Genomic DNA, 27,858 nt, shown 5'->3' with positions numbered 1-27,858 from the left:
TAATTACAATAGAAAATTTTATGAGTTATTAATTTCACGATTTTAGGCACACACAAATCTTACAATGCCTTCCATATCCTCCTCTACAAATATTGGCCGAGGCTATTTTAGCCTTTTTACTTAGTAGCCTTCGATTATAATTCAGGCCTGCTCTCTTTTTTCTTTTATAAAGTCCAAGTTATATTATTTACTCAATAATCTGCCTAGCATTTGAACCAATCAGTCCAATTTTATCCTGTCTTGCCATGCCCCCCAACCTGACCCATTAGGCCCCATTTCATTTCCTCGAAAGCTTCAATTAATTGGAGGTAAGTGATCGATTATTGTATGCTTATAATAGAATAAAATGTCAACCAACCATCCACTTATCCCACTTTTAAACTAATTATTAAACAATGTGCTGAAATTAATAAATAATAAATCAGAGAGAACAATGTTTGAGCTCAAAGTTAGAACGAGTTCTAACACTTCCTTTTATAAAATAAATTAAATTTTTTCGTTAATTTAAATATTTAAATTGATATTAGCTTATAATAAATTTAAAGTAAAATTATATTTGAGGTAAGTTTGAATCTTAATTTGTTGATTTTAAGTTAATATTTTAAAACATAAATACGGTCTTATTCGAGCTCACCTTGAATACAATCTAACATTATCTTCTTACACCCCTTTATAGGTTATATTTGAGCTAAATTAGGCCAGTATTGATTTGGTTTTCATCTTGAAATGAGTGGAATTATAGTTAGAATAGTCTCAATTAGGGTTGAAAACAAGTCGAGTCACGTTTGAATAGGGCCCAACTCATTTTCGACTTATTTTGGACTAGACTTGACTCGGGTTTGGGTTCAGGTTTGTTGAGCTCCCTCCCTCATATGTTTGTGATCGAGTTTGTATTTGTTGTCTTGAACTCATGTTCAGGCTCATCCAAACTAAACTTGTCTTGAACCCAAACAAACTTACTTTGAATCTAATCCTATATTTAGGTAAAGTTAGAAACACTGACTTTTGCTAAGGGTTCAAGTGAGTCGTGTTTGGCTCGCGAGAACCGTTTATTGATTCAAACAAATTCGAATTCAAAACTAGACTTTATTAACGATTCTTAGTTTTCATCATCTATGAGAACCCTTACTCAAACAAATTCGAACTCAAAACTAAGCTTTATTGATTTAAAATGAATTTGAATCCGCCCATGTTTAATCTCGAATAGATAATTTTATTAATTTTTAAAAGATTAATTTGTATTGCTGTCACCACAACCACAAAAGGTATTAAAAAGCAAACAAAAAGTTATTTAAAAAAAAAAAAAAAAAAGGTTAAAGAAGTTAAAGGGATGGTTCCTTGTTGGCAAGAATCGTAAAAGAAAAAATTCCATTGACAGCTAAAACGAATAAGCATCTTCGAATAAAATATTACTATTTACCAAAATGAGATTGGATAGTTGTTAGGAAATACAGATGTGCCTTAAGATTGTCACCAAAATCTATTGTAATTTAGTAAGTAGTATTAATTAAGTCACATTATTTTGCACGCATGTTTATATAATAATGTAAAATGACGTGTAAAAACGGAAACAATCTGTTGGAACGCACGTGCATGCACGGGTTAGTTTTGACAAGGCTATTAAAGTCAAATTCTTTTTAAATTTTGAGTTTACAGCATTAATTTAAAATTTAAATACCTTTAAAATAAATTAAAATTAAAATTTGGTTTTATGTAAATCAAATTAAATATAAATTTAATTTAATTTAAATTCAATTATAAGATATCATATCAGCGAGTGTAACCGGTGAAGGAAGTGCCAAAGAAAGTGATTTTTTTTGGAATGAGGATCCAATCTTACTGAAGACAGCTTTTATGAATTATGGCCTCTGATTTCTCAAAGTGAATGAGGTTTTTGTTTTCCTTGGATTCGATTTGGGGGAGTCTGGTACTTCTGTCTTGCACTGCACTTTTTCTTTGCTTTTGATGCCCCCAATGGAGATCATGATCGTATATTTTTCCTTTTTTTCGGCTGATCTTATTACCATTATTAATGCCCTCAATTCAACGTTATAGTCCTTTATTTGGCATTTGTTGCCTTGAGCCATGGGTGGTGGACCATGCGGATGACAAAAAATTTCATCTCAATTACAAATCCAGAGTTTTTTTTTTTTTTTAATCTCTTTCTATCTTTTTTTTCAAGACTAAGATTAATGAAGATCAAAATAGATCATAACTCATAATTTTAAAAGGTTTGTTACGTAGAAATAGAACAAACATCAATATTAATACTGATTATAAAGACAATATCAAATGTTCTTTTTAAGTACTTTAGTCAAAAATTATGTTGATATAAAAAATTTCGTACCCACATCACACAAAAGTCAAAAGTCTTAAATTAATATAAATTTATTATCAATATCTTTTATGGGAGAATTGTAAGAATAACGATTAAAACAACGTTAATAAATTCAATCATGGGTTTGAATTTGAGGAAAGCAAAATAAGGGTCCAATCTAACTTTGCAATTAGCTTTAAAATAGGTTGGTTCCAAAATCAAGTTTCAATTCCCTAATAATTCATCTTCTGATTCAGGGATTTGATGAAGAGTTGAAAGATAACCAAAAGACAAAAGAGAGGCCATTTCTACCATTAACGTGTCTCTGTAATAATCCAAAACAGAATGTGACAGAGACAGGTTGGCCCAACAATGGGAAAACGAAAAGCTATGAAATTTTTATTAGGGATTTTTACTTTAATTGATTGATTTTGATTTGGGTACCATATCCAGGCAAATCCCATGAATTTAAAGTCAAAACAAGAGAATTCTGTGATGCTACAGTCGGATGTTTTAACTGCAATTGGAGATTTGGTAGTTGAGATAGGGTAAATCAGGTTATAGTGTATTGACTCAATCTCGTCACCCTTCTTGACTTATTAAAGATTTTTTACTTTCATGGTTTTGAGGAAAACTATCCTTGACATGGGCAATTTTTATAAGTAAATTCAAATTGAACTGAATTCAAATTCATTTTAGTGAAATCAAGTATATGTTTGTTAAACTCATTTTAAAGGTGTTCGAGTTTAACTCGTTTAAAAGAAGTCGAACTTGAATTAAGTTTTGAGTTCAGTTTTATACAAAAAGGATATTGTTTTGATGTATATTGATAAAAAAATTAATTGTTTTGGTCAATTTGTATCAAAATTTTCAAACTCATCTATTTTACAAGTCAAATACTCTTAAAGCTTGAATTCAAAAATATTGAATTATTAGACTTAAGTTTAAATAAACTCGATTCGAATTTAGCTCTAGCAGTCTTCTCACCCATCGAGAAAATTTCCTTTTTCTTCTTCTTCATAAAAAAAAAAAAAATTATAAGGTGCTAAAGAGATATTTTAATAATTCATGACTTTTTATGGCTAATAATACATTAAAGGGTTATTTGGTTTCAGTCAATATAGATTATTTTGATAATTTATTTTTTATTACTTAAATTACTTTGTTTAGTTTGTCAGTAATAAAAAATTACAGTAATATTTTATTATCAATAATATTATGACAGATAATATAAGTGATAATTTGATTACCATTTTCATCTTAAGTTTTAAAATATTATTAAGATAATCTTGATTTTATTATAATTATATTTTTTAGGATAAAATTAACCTCATTTTCAATTAATCTAACAAGTAATATAAAAAAAAATATTTTAAAATAAGTATACCTAAGGGTATTTAAGTAAATTAATTTATTCATATTATTTTATTATTTTTAATCAAACATAATAATTATTTATACCTACTTATTTTTATCAAATATAATAATTATTTATATATAATAAATTGATAAATATTTTCATATTTGTCTTTATCACATAGATTTTAGTTATTTTCATCTACTTTTTCATCAGAAATCCTTATCTTGTTCGAGGAAGGGCGGGCTAGGGAGTCGGATTGGGGAGCCAAATTTTCCTCCCTATCTTGGACGGATCCTTTTGGAGCATGTTTGTGCATTATTGACGCCCACATGAAACATCCGGTCATGAGTTTAACCAGCCAGGCTTCAAGCACGGTGAAGACGGCAGAAATTTAATTTTGTCTGTCCAAACCTGATTCCCCACCATTACCGTACGTACTGCTATTCCTATTGGCTAACTCACAGAGCTCCTGCAACCTTCTTGTGCCCCCACCAACCGGCAGTGTTATCAATGCTGTCTTTCAAAACTCTTCACCAATAATAAGATCATTATTCCTACTTCTATGTAAATGCAAACCGAAAAGGTTGGTGAATTTTAGTGAAGAGCATACAAACTGGAACCTGGATTGTAATTCATCAACATCACCGCAATTAGTAAAGAAAAAGTTATATTGCTTGAACTATATCTTCTAATTAATGTGATATTGCACTTCAATTAGGGTTGAATTTGATCTAAACTATTCGAGTTTAAATTGAACAAATCAAGTTCATATTAGTTTTGATCGAATTTAAGATTAAATTATTTTTAAATCTGTGTTTATTGTCTTTTTTGATAATCTTGAATTGGTTTTTTAGATAAGCCTATCTAATGGTGGGCCTAGGATCAACTGATAGTGAGACATGCACATTGGAATTCTGCATTGCTAAGTTGGGTCTGTGTAAACCCACACAGCACACTTTTGAGAACCCAATAGCAACCAGAAGTGCCTTGGGCTATGTTGGGCTTGGTCAGAAGTAAGCCATTACCAAACCGTCCAACTTTCTTTTTTGTTTTTAACAGATGATAATGGATTTGCCCAAATCTCATTCCATTTCGATCACACCCTAATACTGGAAACTTGATTTGGGACCGTCCACCACCACCAATCTAATCTAGTTTCTGCAACAAATTAGACTTTGCCTGAAAATACGTTCTTCCAGTTTAAGTCGCCATAATTCTCCACTACTCCTGCTTTCTACTACTTTCGGAACCTCCTCTCAAATCTCAGCCATCGCTTTCTGGACAGGGACTCTGAAAAAATTAAATTATGGCATCCACTTTCAAGCACTAGGAGCTTGAAAGTCAGAGTTATCACATTGTTTTCTTTCTTTTTGTTCAGTATAATGTGTCATGTCCTTTTCAACAGATTGTGTACCATGTTTTCTTTTTCAAATAGGTAAAGCTCAAGTCGAACACGAGTTAGGGTTCTAGGTTCCTCTGAAAATTGAGCAAACTCAAGTTATGAGAAGTTTGACTTGATACAATTCATGAATTAATCATTCGATTGGCTTGAGTTTGAATTGAATCCATCTAAATAATCGATAAAATAATATTATTTTAACAATAAAAAATAACTTCATTCTGATTATTATTAAAGCTAGTTATAAATTCGAACCATATATATAAGACGAACTTCGAACTTTAAACTTTAAGCCTAGGCTAAGCCCAAACTCGAACTTTCCTAAATCCCAGCTCACCAGCTTGAGCGCTCTCATTAGACATCCCTCTGATTATACATTCAAGCCAACCTGCGTTCGGATTCAGCTTGAATTCAGGCCAAGCAAGGGTGTCAATTCAAAGTGGAAGACAAACTTGAGTTGAAACCAGGAGAAAAACAGAGCAAAATGGCAGACTCTCTGCTTTCACGTGGCTTGTTGCCATTATAACATCCCACAAGGGCTCATCATTCTATTTCTATAAAAATATTCAATAATGGAGAATCATACCAGAGTTTCTCTGCAATATTTCATTTTAAAAATTATAAAGAAAAAACAATCAATAAATCACATAAATTTACAAATTTGAGCTCTTTTTTCTTCTTCGCCTTCCTCTTCAAGTCTTGTTTACTCCTATTCAGAACCCGGGACGACTCGGTGGATAATTCACCCACCTCATTCTGCCATCTCCACGAATTCTCCGGAGTATTTTATATTATGACTCTGCTCAAATCTTAGCTCGCCACCCAATTTAACATACATTTATGCCAGAATAAAGCCATAAGAATTAGTATTAACCACAAGAATTACTAAACTCAACTCAACCGAGTCAATCACATACATGAACTCGGCCTCTGTACTTGAACTTTTAAGCTTGAAGATTCCGTTTCCAATCTTCCGTTGAAACCAACGAGCGAGATAACTCGGACTGAGTCAGACCCGGGTCAGAATCAAACCATTTTAACTTTATTATTATATTTTACCTTATTTCCCATGGAGAAGAGGTTGAGATTCAATCAAAAAATCAAGTCTTTTCTTGATGCCCACGTGGCAGTTTCTCTGAAAATCCTCTAGATTCACGAACCGAGAAGAGCGTCCGGATTCCGACGACCGTGAAACGAATCGAAGCACTTCTTCAAACACGGACTCGTCACATGGGAAAGCCAAAGGACCCTGGTTAGTGAATCCGTATTCTTCTTCAGCTTGGACAAGCAGTTTCCAGAAGACGGGATGGTTGAGGTACGTCGCACGCACCACGAATCTCCTGTAACTGCCGCCAACGTACACCGCCACGTGTCCGGCGGGGACGTCTGGTGGGGGTATGTGATTAGCCGACATGCGGGCCTTGTTACGCCACCTCCGTAGAAATTGCCTTAGCCTGACAATGTGACGGATTTTGCTGCATTTTCCAATTCCGGCAGACATTTTCCTAGACGAGAGAGCAAGGGAAAGTATGGTCTGTTTGGCTTCCGTTTCAGTTACTCTTGACAACAGTGATAATAAGAGAGAATATTGGGGGATTGGGACAATGCGAACGTCAAGGTTTATAAAGATTCACGCTGGCGAATTTGCCCTCCATATTGAAATTAATTACATTAAAAAAATTTCCGTCGTTGCATTTCCACATTTAAATATTTGAGTGGCATGCAAATTAATAAGTCGTGTCAAGTACAAATAAAGATCGGCTCTAGTTAGCAAATAATAATAAGAAAAGAAAAAATTGTTGAAAATATTTTTCAAAAAATATATCAAATGAAAAAATTCATAATTTGATAACATAAAAAACCAAACTTTATTATTAACATGAAGATAATTTTAGAATGTACACAAATAAAAAACTTTAACATAAAACAAGTTAGTTTCACCAAATATAATCTTAATTTAATTTATTAACAATAATTTTTATAAGGGTATTAAAGTAAAATAACATATTAATATTATTTTATTACTACCAACAAAACACAATATAATAAATATTAATACATGTTAATCTTAATAAATATAATAATCATTTATTATTCAATAATCTTTAAGGTAATCAAATTAAACTCGACTTAATATCAATACCAACAATGAAGCTCACCTCACTTTCTGCTTCTCAAATGATATTTTTTTATATAGTGCATCGTATATTAGCATGTACAAGCCGAACACAAATTAAAGTTTTGAATTTAAATTAAGTTCGAACTGATATTTGTTAATCTCGATTTGATTTGATTATAATTTATTAAAAGTTGTAATCCACCACCACATGCAAATGCAAATTCGTTCTAAAGTAGTTCAAATTTACCAAAAATTTAAAAGGTAATTTTTCCCAAAAGAATCCCGTTCCATATTTCTCCTCTCCATATCTAACAATGCACCATGTGCAAGGATGCCCCATTCTTTCCTCTTCTTTGTGTGGCTGAAAACAAACTGCCAAAGTCTTTCCTCCCAATCACTCTATTTACCCCCTTCCAAACTTATTTTTCTAATCATTCCTCTATGATCATAACACGTGGCACTTCATTGATCATCGAATGATCCAATCACATACATGGGTCCACATGTATGTAATGTCAGTGAGGGTACATGCGCCCAAAATGTCACAGAACCAATTTTAGTACCCCACTTGTTAAGATTTAAGGATCATTGTTCAATTCAATGTTTGAAATAATTCGATTTTTAGCAGAAAATAATGGAATATAATCTTTCTATAATAACAAATAGACTGTATCATGCACTAAAAATTGTCCAATTTTGTTTTCTTTTGTTTTCAAAATTGTTTTTATTTTCTTTGCTTTTGTTAAGACAAAAATTGTAGGAAGATTTGGAGAATATTTGCTGATATTAGGGATGGCTAAAATTGTAATTATATAATTCTTATGTATCCATTTAGATTATAAAAATGTGTAAAACTACTTGTTTAAATAATAAGTACAAATTCGAGTATAAACAATAATGTATAATCACGTGATAAATTATTATTGATAAAATTTTTTATCATCAACTGATATATATAATTAATAATTCTATGGAAGATATTTTACAATTATGGTGTTGAGAATTAGATAGTTAAGTTTGATATTTACTACGGTGATGTAAAATAAGAGTTAGACATGATATCTACTAAAGTGATGTAATATTAAATTTCTATATTTTCGTTCGGATTTATCTCCTCTTGGATAATTTTTATATTTATAAGATTAATATATTAATTAAATTTTAATTCAAATAATAACTTTATAATTCAATACGTTAAGATTAGTAGATTAGAATCCTAGATTATAAGATAAGAATTTTTTTTATAATAAAAAACTTTATTTAAATTGAATCGTCATCTTAAATTAAAATTAATTATATTAAATAAGATAAATTTTAAAATTTTAATATTGATATAATATTAAAAAATTTTAAATTTCCTTTTTTAAGTACTCAAACCATCTTTTAGGTTCGAAGATAATATGCTCTCATAGTTATAACAAATGTCGTGGCAGCAATGGTTGACTGGGCTTCAATTCTGCACATTTATGCCACGTGATTGTGTAAAGCTGCCACGGGGTTGTCTTCTATTCTTGGAAGCATGAAGAAAGAGTCCCCCACCGCCAAATAGGCCAATAAAATTTTCTTATTATTTTATTAAAATGGATAATACAATTGAGGACCTGGGAAGTTCTTGAGAGAAAAGTAAAGTCTAGGTTCGCAACTGCTTAGTTGTATTGAACTATGTCACGGGCCTCACTCGCGCTCACGGACCCACCCTCTCCTTCTCCAATGGGGTGACTTTTCTTTTTGTAATTCTCAGACTCATGAATTGCTTGCATTCTGTGTAATACGCTCTGGCCTATAAAAGATGTGTAAATTAGTAATGGAAGGTGGACAGAATGATCTGTCGGCAGTGTTGTGGGAAGGAATCTGTTTTATCGTTTTTCATCATCCACCAAGCTTTTGGATTGGTAAATAAATTTGGATTAAGGCCGACAAGGCATGCTAATGAGAAATAATTGTATAGTATAATCACTTCACTGGCACATGCACGGCCTGTTTAGAGACAAAATAACAAGCATTTGTTGAGCACGAACAGACGCTTGTAATTTGGATTTATATTTCACCAACTTTCGGCGTATGAAAGTTAGCTTGGCTGGCTTAGGTGATTTGTCTTCATTATTCCTGGCGTGGTTAAGCTATCAAACACTTTAAAATGCAAGCAAACGTGTGGGTGTCTTTCAGCTTTGGCTTCTTTCATAAGCCGGCTTGACTCAGTTCGGTTTAATTCAAATTTGTTTAATTTAACTTTGAACCGAGTATAGTTAAAAGAGTTGGTTCGTTTTTTAAACTTAGTTAAATTAGAGTTAGAGATGTTCAATTTAGTTTTGTTTAATTCATAACGTAAACTTATGATTTAGATTCATGGTTCGAGTTTATAACTCATTTACAAAATGACGTTATTTTTGTTTTTGTACATGATTGGGTACAATAACATCATCTTGCATGTTAATGAGTTGCAAACTTGAATCACAAATTCAAGTCCAACTCTAGCTACAAATCCAAACTACAAATTTAAACTATGAATTTAAGTAAAACTTGAGCTAAATTGAGTTGAACCAGTTTTTATCTGAATCAAACTTAAATCAAGAGATGATCAGACTTGGTTTAGTTTATATCCACCTGTATCAGTTAGGCATGGATCCGATCCGTTAATCTTGAGTTAAAATTTTAGTTCAATAGCTTGACTCACTTATCTATCTAGTGATATTATTCATTTGATCGGTCATATTTTTCACCTCTTTAATGACATCGACAATCCTTTAATAATACTATATACTAGTTCAAATGAGTTTGAATTCGAGATGAGTATTATAGAGTCAATCCAAACTTGATTCAACCCCATACTCAGCGTGGTTTGAATCTAAGCCACCCCTGCCTTGAATGCACACTAAACAAATAATTACACTTAGTATGAGAAGATACATATGCCGGGTTTCTTAGATCTTTGACAGCTTCTTCATCAACACGAACTCAAAACATGACAGCCCAAGATTATATTTTTACGATTCCATTGTTCAGAACATTGTATTTGATCATCATCATCCTCATCCATTAATCTTGTACAATTAGATGCAATTTTAAAAACACTGTATCGACAACTTTATTAGGATTTTAACGTACTTGACGATTGAAAATATGCACTAAATTTTGTGTAGTTAAATAAAACCAATCGACTCAATATAAAAAAGAAGAAGCTGGTTCCAAATCTGCCGACCTCTTTGGTTGGTTCCTGATCCCGTTCGTGGGATGGAAGAGGTAGAAGACAAGGTTACTTTTTGGAGGTTGGTGCGGTGCTGCATAATAAGAAAAAATCCACTTGCTAAAAAATAATCTTTTCTCCAAGTTGCATGCATGCCATTTATTATGAAGTTGAACTATCTATAACATTGAATGCCAAATTTAAGCATACAGTGTGTTAAGCTCACCGGCGGAGTCTTCTTTCTATGCATAATTGTCTGTAAGTTAAGCTTATTTAGAATCATTAAGATAATAAACTAAGGTTGAATTCGAGCTTATCTGAATAGTTGTTAATTTAAATTTATTTGAATTCAAAATAATTAATTTGAATAGAGTTAGACTGAAACAGTAAATAGTAAGATGAGATGAGGAGTAGAGTCACCAAGGAAAAAAGAAGAATCAAATAAAAATAACTTGTTCTCTCATTAATCCATGTCATGACAGAGGTGCAAGTGCCTACGGTGAGAAATATTGTGATTGAGGAAGATGGAGAACCGTACACGGCCAGACCTCATTATTTGTACAGCTTGTAATCCACTATCCATGCAACCTAAAGGAGAAGACAGCCCAGATAGAAAGTGCACTATCTACTCATTTCAGTACAACCGTATTAACTAGAGAACCCATCAGAACGGACTAATCATATTATTTTTAATCCAGAGCTTCTGCTTTTGTTATGTCAGCGCACTCTCCAAAGCAAAAATCTATCCTCTCTTTTTGTTCCAGCTTTTCTGACCACATTTTGGACGGTGGATTTATCCCTTAATGTCACAGTCCCATTCCATTAGTTGTATAATTATATGGATTGGCCAATCCCGTGAAAGGGAAGAGACCTATTCTTTATATAAAATCCTTATCTGAAATAATCTCAAAGTGTCTTTTTGCAGATGACTAGGATGTTAACAAAGGCAAAGTATTGCTAGCTGTAACAATAATATATTAAGTGCTGCCCCGAAGTACTAGTTAAGGGACAAAGAAGTTGGGCGTCACCATGAGAGTACGGGTTCGAATTCTTTTGATAATATATAAATTTCAAAACTCTTTAGTTACATAATTTAATAGTTATTAGATTAATTACTACCTTATAATCTTGTAGTAAATTCGAATCTAGTTAAACTTGAAAATAAGCTAACTCAAATTCAATTAAAATTTGAAACAGTTAACTTCAATTTGAATTCAAATTCAAATTGACTTGAATAATAAATAATGATATTTGAGAAGACAAACAAGTCATCAAAAAAAAAAAATTGTAAAAAAAATAAAACCTTCGATAAAAAATTATTGATAAACCTTTGAACTCAAATCAAACTATCAAACTAAAGTTTCATCTCAAACTCAAATTGTTTGAGTCAAACATAAATTCGAAACTAAGCCAGTTTGGTTTGAATCCCCTCTACCATAGAAATTATTGGGGCATGATCCATCCCTTGATGGGCCTTGCCGAAAGATTTAATACATACAAAATTATCTTGCATTATACCCTTGGTGCAGTCTTACCAGAAAATAGTAACAATATATCCTCAGAAGCAACTCTGCTTTCTTCTATCAGTCGGTTACAAGATGTATGGACTTATTATTACCGGGGGGGAGAGGGAATATGAATCGTATCACTAGGGAAAGAAGCTATGAAGTATTCATTTAAAAGTAACTTGTAATTTATATATCGATGTTAGTAGTAGGTCAAATGTACAAAGCAAATGAAGCGCCAACTTTTTAATGAGTTTTCAGTTCGGCTATATCAAAAATTTTAAAATAGCTCTAAATGGCTGTCCTGAGATCTGAAAGGAAACCGAACAATTTTGTTTAGCAAGAACAAAATTTCACCTGTCGATCGATTGCGTCAAGTGGGAATCAGCCTGCTATATCCAAGCATGCAACTTCTACTCAACCTATGCATGCCCTGAGTTGTAATAGCAAGTGAAAGCAAAATACACAAAGGAATACTAAAACAGACACAATCGATAGCAAATGGTATCGAAAGAACAAATCCGGGGACTCATTTTGATGTTTTTCAAATAAAACAGAGCTCATAGGGCATAATTAGTCTTGCAAATAGGAAAATAGACAAGCCAATTCATATGTTTAGACTTAAATTATCTTGAACAAAAGAAACCTATTTCACACAATCAAAGCAGTGTGTTCAGACTTTTACTTTGACTTTACATAATGTGATTATGCCCAAGTTTTGAGTTAAGCTCCAGCAACTCTGAGCCCATTATCTTTTGCTAAGCCTTATTCTCCTTCTTTGTTTGCAGGGTTCTCAGAAATGAATGTGATAATAGAATAAGGATTTCACATGTGAAGTCATCAGTCCTATGAATAGACCAATTGAAATCTACATGTGTTACTACATCCACAAAAAGAGGAGAATCGCCCAATCGAAATCCAGAGATCATCATATTGAACCCACCAGGTGGTAGTAAACATGGCTAATTGGCTATGAAGTCTGAGTTTATACTAGTACAAAGCTTTCAGACCTGAAACCAGCAAACATTGGGATTAAAGGGAAAATCACAAGACAATTCAACACTAACCAAAAAAAATTAGAATCTTTAATAATAATCGGACTAGTTAATCTAAATAATTGTAAAGATACCTAGACAAGAAAATGCCTTACACAAATGAGAAATCCACAGCAAATTCTAATGATCTTCGGCTTATCTATGCTTCTTTCATCCAATGGTCGTTGCTCAATGAAGATGCTCCATCGCCAATGATCCCATTGTCCAGCATTTCTGTTATCTCCAAACCCTCCCTCCTCTTCCTAGTACTCCTACATAATCATATAGCAATTATAGTCATAAGCAGGTGTACTAGGATCAAGGTTTTGCAGGTTTTAAAACTTCAAGGTGCTAGGAGTCCAAGATAAGTTTAAACCTATCAACTGAAACATCTTCTGATTTCCTATCCAACCAACGGATGCTACCTGTTTGAGCTGGACTTAAGGATCCAAAGATGTGAAGGATTTCCTCATCAAAACTGCAAATATGAAGGGGTAAGAGATCAAGCAATATAAAATCTAAGTTTAAGCCTCATACATGAAGCATACCATCAAAACAGAGTTTAAATTGATCTTTAGATATTAAGCATACTGTCACTCAATCGCAAATAAAAGAGTACTTCCTATAGGAAGCTATTAGGGCAAGTAAAATACAAATCTAGAAACGCAATGTGTCACCTCTTGACCAGAAATCGTATCATGGTTCCAACCGTTATCACATGCTGCTTATGGGATCTGCTAGCAAAAACTTCTTCACCATGTTTCTAAGTTTGAAATAAGGAAGTTTTGTAAGTAATCTTTATTGACTTTCCACAGAAACAGTTGTAAAATCAATCCAGAGAAATAAGGGAGAGAATGCCAAGAACACCAAAACAAAATAATATGTAGTACATACAATTTTATAGTAGAACTCATCTCATATGTCATCATCTACTATAGTAGCAGACGAAAACTCAAGAACAATAACATGAATGGACTCTTGTGTAAGCCTCACTACTTTTCCTTCTGAAATAGGAACATTATTAGAAACCAAATGAATGTGCAAGATGACTGATGTGCAACGATGATTAAGATTATGTACTGCTATGCATCCTTGGAAAATCATATTTTTTTAAACCATATGAAATTCATAATATTTTCCTAATTTGATAGTAGCTTAAATAATGAAAACAATTGTATGTTCATAACAATATAAGATAATGAGTAGTAAAGAATGTGAAAGATCCTGAAAAACCCACCTAAGAGCATATTTGGTTTTGGAGAAAAAAGTAAGAGCTCTGCTTTTAGCCTCACACCAAAATACGGATGAATCCCAGAAAGGATTTTTGCACTTTCATCCAGAATGTTGACATCGTAAGCCAGTACAACACCATCAAATATTTCACTAAATCTGCAATATAAAACAAACTAAGAAAATTATAACAAGACCGATGGGCATAAACGCCAGGCTAGACTAATGAGTAAAAATTTGATATATAAACAAGTATCAGACTTCGAAAATGGCCTCATAAGCTCGTTAACAGATCATGAAATCCCAATGGCTTCAACAGAAATTAATCCAAATCAATGTTGAAATATACCAAACACGAAATACCCATGTAAACTAATTCCTACAAGTTCATGTGTCATAAGAGAAGCGAAATTAAGAACAAGATTCAAAAAATAAAAAAAGATACATTAGCTGTAATTAAACAAAACATTTTAGAAAAAAATCAAAAGCAGTTAGGGGTGTAAAAACGAACTTGAAAAGCAGAGAACTAAATTAGCATCTCATACTTTCAATCTCCCCATTTACAGCTCTAGTTTAAACCCAATCACCACAATTTTCAGAGACGAAATATTTCTGCTCTATGTACTCTAGCTTCTGCTACTCTAAAACCCTTCCAGTTCGTCCCGACGAGACCCGGGTTCCCCTTTTAGGGTTTTAGTCAGGTGAAGCTTGTGCTCTGGTGTGGATCTTGGCTTGAATAAAGAGTGTAAATATCTAATAGACCCGTCCATTTGGGCTTTGAATTTGGGACTGTTGTCAATTAGGCCTCTTGTTGCCATGTTCAGGACTATGGCCCAAAAGGATAGTGAAAGAATGTTCCAAGGCAGTGGTCTTGACAGAACTCTGGGTGGTTCTGATACGAGATGACTCAGATTTATCAATTTAATAATATTATTTATCTTATTGATAATATTATTTATTTTTTTAAATAAATTTGAATTTAAATTAAATATTATAGATTTAATGTAAGTTCTAATTGATCTTAAACTCAATCTAAATCAAATCCACTCTATGTTAAGCCCAAACTTAACCTACTCTAGAGAATGATGGACATTCAAGGCTTTTTTTTATATTAGCTGAAGAATAATTATTTTTGCTGGATTTTGATCAAACTTTCACCAAAAAACGAATTATAAAGATAGAATATGTCATACTTAACATTAAAACTATAGTTGAATTCAATCGATGCCAAGTCCAAACAAGATTCACTTAAAATTGGTTTTAATTTAATAAAGTCTATTCGAAATAGATAAAATGAGATTCAAATTAAACTCAGAAAATAAATTTATGTTATATCTGATTTAAGACAATTTAAACACTAATATTTTAATCAATTTGAATTTTACTTGTTCAAATATCTCATACCGAATCAAACATTAATTAAAGCTATAACAAATTGTGATTACTTGTTAAAGTTGTAAGGCATTTTGACTAAAGGGCAGCATCATTGATGCAAAACCAGAGACAGAATTGACGATGAAAATAGTGGGATGGAAAACGAATGGGTAGAGACAAGAGAGAGACAAAAGGAAAGGCACTTTTTCGCATCTATTATAGAACAGCCAATAAAGCAGCCTTGAATCTCGGCCCACAAGCCATAAAAGAGAAAAGAAGAGCTGGAGACGGAATGGAGTAGTGAGTGGTCAGAAGTCAGAAGATTCAGAAGCAAATGTCTGCTTACATCCCTACACCTTACAATACTGCTTCGATGTCCCCCCACCCATACCACGCTAGCTCTTCTTTCACTTCCAACAATCATCTCTGGACTGGACGCCCTTTCCCACCTCCGCCTTGTTGACATTTTTTATGCTTTTGGCTTACGTTATGCTCTCTTTCTCTGTCAAATTTATGAGTATACTCACCAGTCACCACCTGACCTATCTGTCTGTAGAGATGCCATCACTACTCTCTGAGTGTTTGCATTGCTTTTCACTTTTCATCATCGTTTACCAACTTGACCGAAACGGGACCCTTTCCAGGACTTGACGTAACTATAATAATAACAACACTCTATCATCGGTCCACAAGAGCGGCCATGATTGGGCATGGAATTTTGTCTCTTATACATCAATATTCTTCTGTCTATCTCGCATTTTCTTTATTTAACAAGGCCTGATATGCCATGGAATCATTTCTCCCACCCCTTTATTTTTTCCTAGTGCAAAATCATGGCGCGTTGCCTAGTTTCAATTATTAGGGGAAGAAAAATGGGTGTATTCGAGTCTTATTATCGGATGGAGTTTGAATGCAGTTATATCATATATCTTATCCGCAAGGCATGCGGGAGACATTGAATAAATATAGTTACATTATATTGTCTGATTAAAAAAGCATAAAAACTTTTAAGTTACAATATAGGTGTTAAATATAAAAATAAAATTAGAATGACAAAATGAGTAATATCTTAGGAGTGGATCAAATTATTTAATTGAAATATTTTAAATCATATTTAAACTAATTTTACGTGTGCTTTTGAATGATATTGAGACAAAGTGCTAAATCTCGTTAGTGGATTGTTAAGATGTATGTTAATTTGTAAATTGTACAAACAAAACTATGATGGGTAGATAGTATCTTGATAGTAATTAATATATTAAACTAGTTAGAATGTTATATCGACTTGTTTGAAATTGTAAAAGAAAAAAATCATTCAAATCCAAAACGAATAATGAAGAAAAAAAATCAACAAAACATACTTTGATACAATAATATTAAAAAGATAAGATTTGAATCGAATTGAATTTAAATTGAAATTTCTTCCCTTAGATCGAATGCATATATAACTTGTTATAATATAAATCTTTCAAAGGGATGAATCAGGGCCCCGATGAAGCCAGCATTTTGTTATTGCAACTCAATGGTCCCTTCACATCATGTCGTGGAACAGTGGATCCCAGACTCGATCTCGGAGGCCCCTCTTCATCAATTTTAACTCACTTCCCATCAACAAGACTAATCTTGATTTTGCTGTGTGATATCGCTTGGTCAAAGGAAGCAAAGTTGGACCACTAGAGGTCTCAAAGTTGACGAGGCCGGCTCGTCTGCAGCCCTAGGTCAAGCAGTAAGGTTTATACGGTGGAATGAACTGGAACCCAATGTGTGCTTTGAAGAAGACTGATGGGTTTTGGGTTAAACGCATCGTTTTAGAGTTAAAAATTAAGCTGAGGAGGATACGGCGAGTTTATGTTCCAAAGCCATTGAATTATGTGCACCAGAGTGGACTGGAGGCCCCTCCAACTCTAAGCTCGCGTGCCGCTCGATCTCCAAACCAAATCAAATCCCAACCTTCCCATCACGAATGACCCACATCCATGTAAATGCATGCGCTGTTTACGTTTCCTATACAAAATAACGTGTCTGGGGATTGGCGATTAAAAAAAGTTGACAAGATTGCTTTTCCTTCGTGAAGATTTGAGAACTTTAGTTTTAAATTTTGCCGAATCACTGTTTCTCACCAACCTTGATATGGGAAATAACATCATATAATACATTATGTCATGTCCAGCAATCCGATACATTAGAAAATGATTGATATATTAAGATGAATAAAAAATTAGTAATGAAATTAAAAAAAAAAAAAGTCAAATATTGTAATCTTTTATCTTCATCCCACTCTTATCTTGATAGAAGGAATTTTTGTATTATTTCTGTTCCATCTTTATACGAAGATATTAGAAAAACTCATCCACTTCTTAGAGAAAAAATTCCCATCTACTTCTTGTCATCATCTTTGCTAGAAAATTTTTTTCTCCCTCTTATCCTATTATTACATATAAATAATAAAATATTTATTAAAAGCATAAACATATTATAATTCTTACATATGATAAGAATTACACAGGAGACGAATGAACTAGAAAAGAGACGGATAAGGGAGAAGACGGATTGAAGTCGTCCTTATTCCTGTTCTTAGGGGAATCCTCTTACCACCTTTCGGGCCTGCCGAATATTAGACATTCCTAATTTTAAGAAGATTTGGTTAAGTCTAAGATTTGAATTTCGTACTTGGTAGAACAAGGGCTGATTTTTTGCCCATTTTACACTGTAGGAAATCTCTATATACGAATGGGGATACGTACGTGAGGCTTGTTTCCTTGCGTATTCAACCATGCAAATACATCGTTTCATATTATCATCATGTCATGTTCACAGCATGACTGAGTCTGACTGATTTATCTCATTCGGAAAACCTCAAGCTCTCTCTCCCTCTTTCTGTTTTGCCCTTTATTAGCAGATTGTCCCAGGAGTGCTCCACCCACCAAATAATCTTTGTCATTTTGATACAAATATGAAATATCTTCCATTTTCAACCCAACAAAATATGCCTGCTTTATCTGCAAAATCCCCTGTTAACTATTATGCCTAAAGAAGGCTCTTGGCATGAATGATGAAGGGATGATCATAATAATCAATGAATCAACATTATTACAACTATCTGTACTGTAATGAGAATCGGCGCCCGCCAGCCACGACCCATTACTCGGCCTAGTGACACGTTTCACAGGTTAACCTGCGCCTCTGGCTCTGCCACTATTAATTTGGCGTGAACTGCATGCGTAATGAACGGTCAAATATCAAGCGCAAAAGCATAGAGACAACCCTTTTTCCTTTCTTTTTAGTTTGCTTCAATTACTGTTCAATTATATGTCTCTTTAGCTAAAGAATTTAAAATGAGGTGTAAATATAATGCATGATATCATGATATGATTTTGCGAAGATTTTCAAAATAGAGCAGGAAAAGAAATGGAGGTAAGGTAAGCAAAAGCTGAAAGTGAGGTGATACTCCTAACCCACATGCTACAATGCGCCATCTACCGAGACAATATAGACTGGCCTCCTTCCTTTTTGAAAGATAAAAACTTTCTTTTCTCTTTTGGATACGGTGTGTAACAGTTCAAGTACTGTTGAGTTTTCGTGTTTGCTTGGTGTTGCTCTGCTTTTTGTATTTCTTTATAATTCATTCTATCATTTGATCTTTAAATATTTATACACAGTTTGAAGCTGCAAGGGAATCGCCTTTTACTGAAGGTGTGTGAGCAGGATAAGAGCATGCATACTCTTTCCGGTTTGAACCAAGTATATAGCTACTTTATGTAGACAGAGAAAGAGAGAGAAGGAGGGGGTGATGTTGAGGCTTTTGGCTTAAAGAAGGAATCAGTTCAGTTGTGTTATTATGACGATGAGTGGGTTTCATTGAAAGGTCGGTTTCTTTGAAGGAGATAAAAACAAGAAGAAAGGGAGACGGTTCATACTTTGGTTGGCGTGCTTCGATGCAAACTGATGGTTTTTTTTTTTTTTTGGTTGCGTTATAGCCCCACCCACTTTGTAGAATTTTTTTTTTTTTTTCAGTAGCTACCAACCTTTTCTGCAGGCTTTGTTCCTTGACTTTGGACTTTTGCTTACTTTTATTGGTTGATTGTCAACAACCGTAGATTCCATGACATGGGTCGATCCTAGTTTTGGAAGATTGGAATAAAAGAAAAAGACAAATGAAATATGGGTAAAAGGCTTTAGCTTTTGAATTTTGCGTTTTGTTATGAAGATGATGGGCTCTGTTGAAGAGAAGATCAAAGCTGGAGGCTTGGTTGGTCGAGCACAAACTACTTTGCTCGAGGAAATGAAGTTGTTGAAAGAAATGCAGGATCAGTCTGGTTTGTTTTGCATTTTCAACACATGCTTTTTAAGAAGCATTTCAAGATTGTTGGTTTGGCTTGCTTCACAAATTTAATTTTTGCTTTGCGTTAAAATTTTCCCTTTTTTCTGTGAATTGAAATGTATAAAAGGTTTCAATAGTCATCTTTTGAGCATACCTAAGTTAAACAAAATGGTTTTGATGGCCAATTATTTATAATTTTTAACTGTCTTGATGCACTTAATGTAGTTTTGAAGAAGCATTGCCGGAGTCTTATCGTATAAAAAACTTGTCTTGGTTGATTTCAGGGGCAAGGAAAGCTATGAATTCGGAGCTATGGCATGCCTGCGCAGGTCCCATTGTTTCTTTGCCTCATCCGGGTAGTCATGTGTATTACTTCCCTCAGGGACATAGTGAACAGGTCTGCATGTATTTCTAATTCTTGTTCTTTTGCTTCTCTATACAGAAATATATACTATTTGGCTACCAGAAAATATATAAATAGTTAAAAAAACCTTTGTTTTATGATATAAAAGTATGAGGAAGCAACCTGTGGGTATTCAATCGGTTTTTTGGTCAATGAAATTCTTCTTCTTCTTTTTGTGAGATTCTGAGGTAAGGTTTAAGCATTTTTGAAAGATTACATGTTACATACCAGCTGGATAGCCCCATTATATTTTGCTTCCTTGTCATGGCTTTAACGGAGAATTGGTTGTTTCCCTTGAGCAAATATACAGGCCTTTTGGCTGGTTCATAAGAAGCCAAGGGACCAACTTTTTTTTTTTAAATCTTGAAATGTGAGGAGACTTGAACCCATTTTCTCCTATATATGAAACTTTCTTTTTTGTCACTCAAGCTATCCCTTGGGGACATGACACTAACGTTGCTCGTATCTGTTTTACTTCTTGTTTTACTCTGGCTTTCTGTGGGAATTAATTCGGAGAATATTGGCATGCATGTGCCTTTGAATGAGACTTCTGTGACATTTTCCTTACTTTTTGGGAGAATCAGGTGTTATCATTTTAGTAATAAAAAGTTGCCAGATTTCTCTCATAGTTTGTGATTAAAGGAGTTCAATATTAAGTATAAACTACAAGATGTATTAGTAATAATACAACTGGAAGCGATAATGTAGTGAGAGTGTTTTGAAAACCATATTCAGTGTGAAAATAAGAGCATTCTAGTTTTCTAATTGCCACTTTTCCGTCATTTGTAATTTATGAAAATTTTTATTGATTGATCAGGTGGCAGCATCTACTAAGAGATCGGCAACCTCTCAAATTCCCAACTATCCTAATCTTCCATCTCAGTTGTTGTGCCAAGTTCACAATGTTACCTTACATGTATGTCTTGTTGGCTGATTATAAATTTCCTCTCTATATAGTACTAGTTTACGGCATTAAGCCATCCATTTTCCACATATTCTAATCTGTTATATGCAATCTGTTATAGGCAGACAAAGATTCGGATGAAGTCTATGCCCAAATGAGTCTTCAGCCATTGAATTCTGTAAGTTTGATCTTCCTACCTTTTAAGAAAGTTCTTGAATGTATCGATATGAAATATTGAAGCCTTAGAAATGTATATTGGCAGACCATCAAATTCCCAGTAAGAATTGCATATGTTTATACTGTTCTCATAAAACATGTTTTTTTCTTTTAAAAAAAAGGAAAAGGACATCTTCCTGATACCGGACCTTGGACTAGAGCCCAGCAAACATCCAACCGAATTTTTCTGCAAAACTCTGACTGCAAGTGATACAAGCACACATGGTGGCTTCTCAGTGCCACGTAGAGCTGCAGAAAAGCTCTTTCCTCCATTGGTGAGCATTATCTCTGGTGGAAAACCTTGCAAGCAGTAATGACGGAATGGTGTATTTATATTTAAGCATGGAATTATATTTCTTTCAGGATTATTCAATGCAACCGCCAACACAAGAACTTGTTGTTCGTGACCTGCATGATAATACCTGGACATTTCGCCATATATACCGCGGTGAGGATGCTTTTCTTTATAATTTTTGATATTATTATATATTGCTGTTAATTTGATAATGCATGGAAGAAGTGCTTCTGGAATTCAGATAATTCATATTTTCTAAGTATATTCTTGGCAGTTGATCGGCGTCAGTATGATCATAGTATTTTGCTTTATGCAGGGCAGCCAAAAAGGCACCTTCTCACAACAGGGTGGAGTTTGTTTGTTGGGTCTAAAAGGCTCAGAGCTGGTGATTCTGTTTTATTTATTAGGTAACTTCCTACGTTGGTTATGTAAATATGTCATTTGTTCTTGCTCATTCAATGTGAATAAGTACTTTTTCTTGTTGTGGCCTCATTTTACCCAATAACTCTCATGAAATCATTGCTTGGTTTGGTTATGTGATTTCTATAAAATGGAATCTGCTGTAATTGGCCTAGTTTGTGTGATGAAACTTGACTCAATTTGCTATGTGGAAAACTTTTTATTCAGTTAATTCCTTCATGTGGTGTTATAAATGCTTAATAGTCTAGTTACGTAGCTGACTTATTTAGGAAACTATTATGTTGACAATTTGTGCTTAAACAGGTAATAAATTACTTTAATGGGTTCAAGACAAATTATGCTTTTCAGGATTGTTTAATGAATTCACAATAAAAATTATACGAACATGATTATCTCACTGTAGTTCGTTTCATGTTGGAAGGGATGAAAAATCACAGTTATTGGTTGGTGTAAGGCATGCAAATCGCCAACAAACAGCATTACCTTCTTCGGTATTATCAGCCGATAGCATGCACATTGGTGTGCTTGCTGCTGCAGCTTATGCTGCCTCCAATCGTAGCCCATTTACTGTTTTCTACAACCCAAGGTTTGTATAACATAGATTATTTGACTTATTCTGTTCCCAGTTGCGGTTACCCTCTTTCTCCATAACTTGTTGATTCTTGAAACTTGTCCTTGATCATGCTATCTTGTAGGGCATGCCCTGCAGAATTCGTTATTCCTGTGGCTAAATATAGAAAGTCTGTATTTGGGACCCAAATTTCTGTTGGTATGCGGTTTGGAATGATGTTTGAAACAGAGGAGTCGGGTAAACGGAGGTATTGTTTCTGGTGTTGACTACTTATTCATTCTAGGTTTAGGTATCTTGAGAAGAAAGGGTGGTAGTAACAGAATTTCTCATCTGCTTCCAGTAAATGTATTGCACTTTTCACATTGCAAAAAATGGAATCTGATATCTCATCTCTTCTGTTTCTGCTTCTGTTATGGTTTGTTAATCTTTTCTCTTGTTTTCCACAGATTTATGGGAACAATTGTTGGGGTTAGTGATTTGGATCCACTGAGGTGGCCTGGTTCCAAATGGCGGAATCTTCAGGTACAGTAGATTATTTCTAGATGTCATTCAATTCTGATCTGACATGAATTTCTTCATTATGTTCTTGGTTGTAAAAGCTGGTCCTGTGTGTAGTTTTCCGGTTTGACAGTTGACCCAGATTTCTGCTTTGTAACAGGTAGAGTGGGATGAGCCAGGTTGTAGTGATAAGCAGAAAAGGGTTAGTCCATGGGAAATCGAGACTCCTGAAAGTCTATTCATATTTCCGTCTCTGACATCAGGCCTTAAACGACCATTTTCTTCTGGATTTTTAGGTGAGTTTTGTCTGTTTATTGCTAATTTGTTCAGTGTCTGTTTGTGTTTGTTAGATACCTATCTTTCTGCCATAATTGTGGTCCCAGGAACAGAAACTGAGTTTGGAAATTTATTGAAAAGGCCTCTCATCTGTCCTGAGATTGGAAATGGGGTTATGCCATACTCTCCGTTATCAAACCTGTGTTCTGAGCAATTAATCAAGATGATGTTGAAACCTCAGCTTGGTAATAGTTCTGGAACCTGTGCTGCTTCTCTGCAACAATCGTCCAATGCCAAGGGAGCTCCAGTACCAGCAGAAGAGGCAAAGACCCTGCAGGCTGTAGTGAATCAGAAACCTCAGCATGTCCAGTCAGAAAATGCAAGGATAGAAAACCAAAATAGTTCTCGATTATGTGTTGACCAAAATGATGCCACAAATATAAGTTCATTGAAACCAAATCCCCCAAGCAAATGTGAGAAGCAAACATCAGCTGGAACTAATAATGACAATTTCGGATCAGAGCCTGAGCAATCAGCTGATCAGCTTATTCATTTAACTTCTATGGGAGAGAGCAGCATGGAAAAACTGGTGACTAGTCCTCTAAATCCACAGATCTTAGTAAACCAGCTTACGTGCCATACCCTGAACCAGGCTCCAATGCAGTTGCAAACCAGTCCTTGGTCAATGCAGTCACAACAGGGATCAGCTGCATTGCACGGGCCACAGATTAATGTACCCCAATATGATTCTGGTAATCTGAATGGATTACTTCCTTTCATTGACACTGATGAATGGATGTTGCACACCTCTTGTCAATCACTTGCTGGTATGTATGGTAAAACAACAGGGCCATTAACCATGTCTGGAATGCCAGACCCTTCAGCAGTGTTCCCTGAAGTAATCAATCCCCCTTTACCTTCACCAGGCCAGGAAATGTGGGATCATCATCTGAATAATCTGACATTCTCAACCCAAGTTGACCTGTATACTCCATTTGCTCAGCTCAATCCCTGTGGCCTAAACTCCAATGCGTTGAGGGATCTGTCGGATGCTAGCAATAATCAAAGTGGGACTTACACCTGTGTTAACATTGATGCTACTAATGGTGCAAGCGCTATGATTGATCATTCCATCTCAAGTACAATTATGGATGGGTTCTGTACATTGAAGGATGCTAATTTCCAGAATCCTTGTAACTGTTTAATTAACAATTTCGGCTCCAGCCAGGATGTCCAATCTCAGATTACTTCTGCAAGCCTAGCAGATTCTCAGGCTGTCTCTAAGCAGGACTTCCAAGACAACTCAGGTGGCACATCTTCAAGTAATGTGGAATTTGATGAGAGCGGTCTATTGCAAAATGCCTCGTGGCAGCCAGTAGCTCTGCCTGTGCGGACATATACCAAGGTACTAAAATTCTACCTTCTCATTATACATATTATATCATGCCCTATAGATTGCTTATAAATTCATGGACTTCAAATTATGAATTCATTTGTATTGAATGTCTGAGTTTCCTCGGAGAAACATCAGGTTGGCAAGGCTGCTTACTGACAAAAGTCAGCGATGGGCTGAATCTTCATTCACCTGCTATACAAACTTTATCCTGAATCATTATTGTTTTTAAATTTTAATGGCACTTAACCAATGGATATCAAATTCTGTCTGGCTGACAGGTTCAAAAGGCAGGATCCGTTGGGAGGTCCATTGATGTCACGACTTTTAAAAATTATGATGAACTATGCTCTGCCATTGAGCAAATGTTTGGACTTGAGGGTCTGCTAAGTGACCCGCGAGGCTCTGAATGGAAACTGGTGTACGTAGATTATGAAAACGACGTTTTACTTATCGGAGATGATCCTTGGGAGTAAGTGTTGATTATTAAGTGCAATTCCACGTAAAAAATTTTGGTGTTTCATTCCAGTGCTAAGTTTTTGATGGTGTTGATTCCATGCTTGCATACAGAGAATTTGTTGGGTGTGTCCGGTGCATCAGGATTCTGTCACCTCAAGAAGTTAAGCAGATGAGTGAAGAGGGAATGAAGCTTCTCAACAGTGCTGCGATGCAACGCATTGAATGTTCCACGGCAGGTGGTGGTCGAAGTGGCGCTCAGTGAATCCCAGATTTTCTTGCTTACTGCGTTGTTTATGGAAGGAGAAGGCCTTGTGATTATTATGTGATACCCACTGGCAAAATATATGGATGGTGCTGTGAACATTGCTTCAAGGAAAGATGTAGAGGCCATCACCTTTATTTTTACATTTGTTAAGAGTAGAGGAAATGAAACTACTAATATTAGTATCATCATATTAATGCTTATCAGAAGATGAAAGGTGATTTTGCCTTTCTCCTGATTAGGAAATAGGAATAATCTGGGCAGGACCTGTACCTTATCGGGCAATGCCATAAATACCCAATTCCAAAATGAAAATTTATGTGAAAATAGCAAAAGAAAATTCAAGCACAAAAATGGAGATAAACTACATCACATACATGGTAATAGTGCTCCACGAGAAAGAAGATAAACCTTAACTCAGTCCTTTCAGCAGGTGTAGGGGGTGCATACTAAATGTGCCTCGATTAATCACTCAAGATTCCTTAATGCAGGGTTTTAAGAAGAAGAAAAGAAAACCATATATATTATTAAGATTTCAAGTACAAGGTATAAGATTTGGATTTCACAATGAGAAGTATAGCTTTTAGTGTGGGGTTTTTATAGTTATAGACTTTTAAATTTTAACAGTTAGTTTTTGAGGTATGATTCTCTTAAGATTCGTATTATTTGGTATTAGACTCATCTCCACGTCTTCCAACTACAATCGTGCAGCATGTATGTTGGAAGACGTGGAGATGATTCTAATACCAATTTTAACAACTATTGACAATCCAAACAACTACAATATTAGGAAGTATAGCTAATGTATAGTTGGTCCGCATGGACGTCAGGACTTTAAAGCGTGATAGTATGCTAGGATTCCAGATGTTATATGATGTTAGACTCTCTAATCTCAATAGCTAATTTTTGAAGTGTGATTTTTCTAAGGTTTGTAAATCTCAAAACAAAAACCAGGAATAGGGATGGCTGTATATAGTGCAATTGCTTCATCAAATGAGGATAAAGATAAAAAGGCAAGGACCAGTGAAATTATTGACTACAACTAGATAGCAAATTTGAGGAGACCACACAAGTCCAGAAGCACCCAACGCATTTAACAGATTTAAATAACATACTGCAAATCAGCCATTAAACAAGGTTCATCTGTATTCCCATCTGAAAACAATAAATTCGCTAATTGGATCAGACTTCAGACATGAGAACATAGACTAAAAATTCTCAGAGAAAGTGAAAAATCTAAAATATTGACAGATTTATGAAGTAAAATAGATAAAAGCTTTTTCAACTATAGAACAGATTATCATCCCCACCTCTGTTAGGGGAACAGAAACATCACTTATTCCACATTCAAATGAATTTCATGAGGATCTCTGAGACAATGAACTAACACTAATTCCGTGTCCATAAGGCTAGATACATTAAACAGTATGCTTACCTTTTCACCGTCTCATGACACTCTCACTGGCTTTTGTAGAACAGCAGACAGATACACTTCGGATTTTCCATTATCTGCCTTTTCCCCCACAACCCACTTTAGTTTATTATACCCAAATTGTTCTATCAAACGAGTCAAAATCCTCTTCTTCTCATCATCAGCACAGTAAAAGTTGTCCAACCAAAACAAGCCACCAGCCCTCAGAATTCGGTCGAGATCAAACATTAAGAACTCCAATTTCTCAGGTTTGCCTCCAACATCTAATCCACTAGATGCGTGAACCAAATCAAACACATTATCATAAAAAGGGAACCTATGATCTAAACTCAAATACAGGGGAAACAGCCCTCTTGCAGCAATAAATTCACTATATGGAGCATCAACATTCAATGTATTAGTGATCACAGTCACATTTCTCCCAGCCATTCTAGCAGCAAAAGTACCAGACCCACCTCCAATATCAAACCCTATTCTAATTCCTCCACTTCCCAAACCTAACACATCATCAATAAGAAAATCATTCTTGCCTCTGGCGTAAACATATCTTTGATTCTCATACCCATTAACCAAATCAAAACAACCAACACATTCCCTACTCAACTTTTTACTATTAGAACAATTAAAACTCTTACAGCCAAGACCACTCCAAGTAACAATTTTATCATTAACAGGTTTCCAAAGAGAATTAGGAAAAGATTGAAGACCCACCTTAGGAATAGACTTAGCAAAGCATCTCCTTCTAGGCAAAGGCTCGCATCCACGCAAAATCAGCTTCTGACCAAGCTCCAATCATCAGGACAAGGCCCGGATACCTTGTAACTCATATACTGAGTCAACAAATCAACAGATTTCTCACATGTATGCCCCACAGATGCTACCATTT

General features: G+C 34.6%; 2 protein-coding genes and 1 pseudogene across 2 annotated transcripts; 1 reads left to right on the top strand and 2 right to left on the bottom strand.

Annotated features, from left to right (window-relative positions):
* Positions 1-5,271: 5,271 nt before the first annotated feature.
* LOC123207855 (auxin-induced protein 6B-like) lies at positions 5,272-6,673 on the bottom strand. The gene has a single exon (XM_044625356.1). It carries the CDS (start codon positions 6,575-6,577, stop codon positions 6,137-6,139), a length of 441 nt encoding a protein of 146 aa, XP_044481291.1. The 5' UTR covers positions 6,578-6,673; the 3' UTR covers positions 5,272-6,136.
* An 11,925-nt stretch (positions 6,674-18,598) lies between these two features.
* LOC123207853 (auxin response factor 5-like) lies at positions 18,599-25,731 on the top strand. The gene is made up of 15 exons (XM_044625354.1): positions 18,599-19,069; positions 19,182-19,838; positions 20,128-20,240; positions 21,064-21,162; positions 21,272-21,328; positions 21,489-21,641; positions 21,730-21,814; positions 21,978-22,068; positions 22,503-22,667; positions 22,777-22,899; positions 23,099-23,174; positions 23,311-23,446; positions 23,534-24,831; positions 25,101-25,291; positions 25,390-25,731. The coding sequence occupies exons 2-15, from the start codon at positions 19,724-19,726 to the stop codon at positions 25,538-25,540; spliced, it is 2,853 nt and encodes a 950-aa protein (XP_044481289.1). The 5' UTR covers positions 18,599-19,069; positions 19,182-19,723; the 3' UTR covers positions 25,541-25,731.
* A 937-nt stretch (positions 25,732-26,668) lies between these two features.
* LOC123207857 lies at positions 26,669-27,856 on the bottom strand (annotated as a pseudogene).
* Between the last annotated feature and the right edge of the window lie 2 nt (positions 27,857-27,858).

This window comes from Mangifera indica, unplaced genomic scaffold (genome assembly GCF_011075055.1).
Source record: "Mangifera indica cultivar Alphonso unplaced genomic scaffold, CATAS_Mindica_2.1 Un_0112, whole genome shotgun sequence".
NCBI lineage: Eukaryota > Viridiplantae > Streptophyta > Magnoliopsida > Sapindales > Anacardiaceae > Mangifera > Mangifera indica.
The sequence above is the reverse complement of the archived record's forward strand: the minus strand, read 5'-3'. Positions and strand labels throughout refer to the sequence as shown.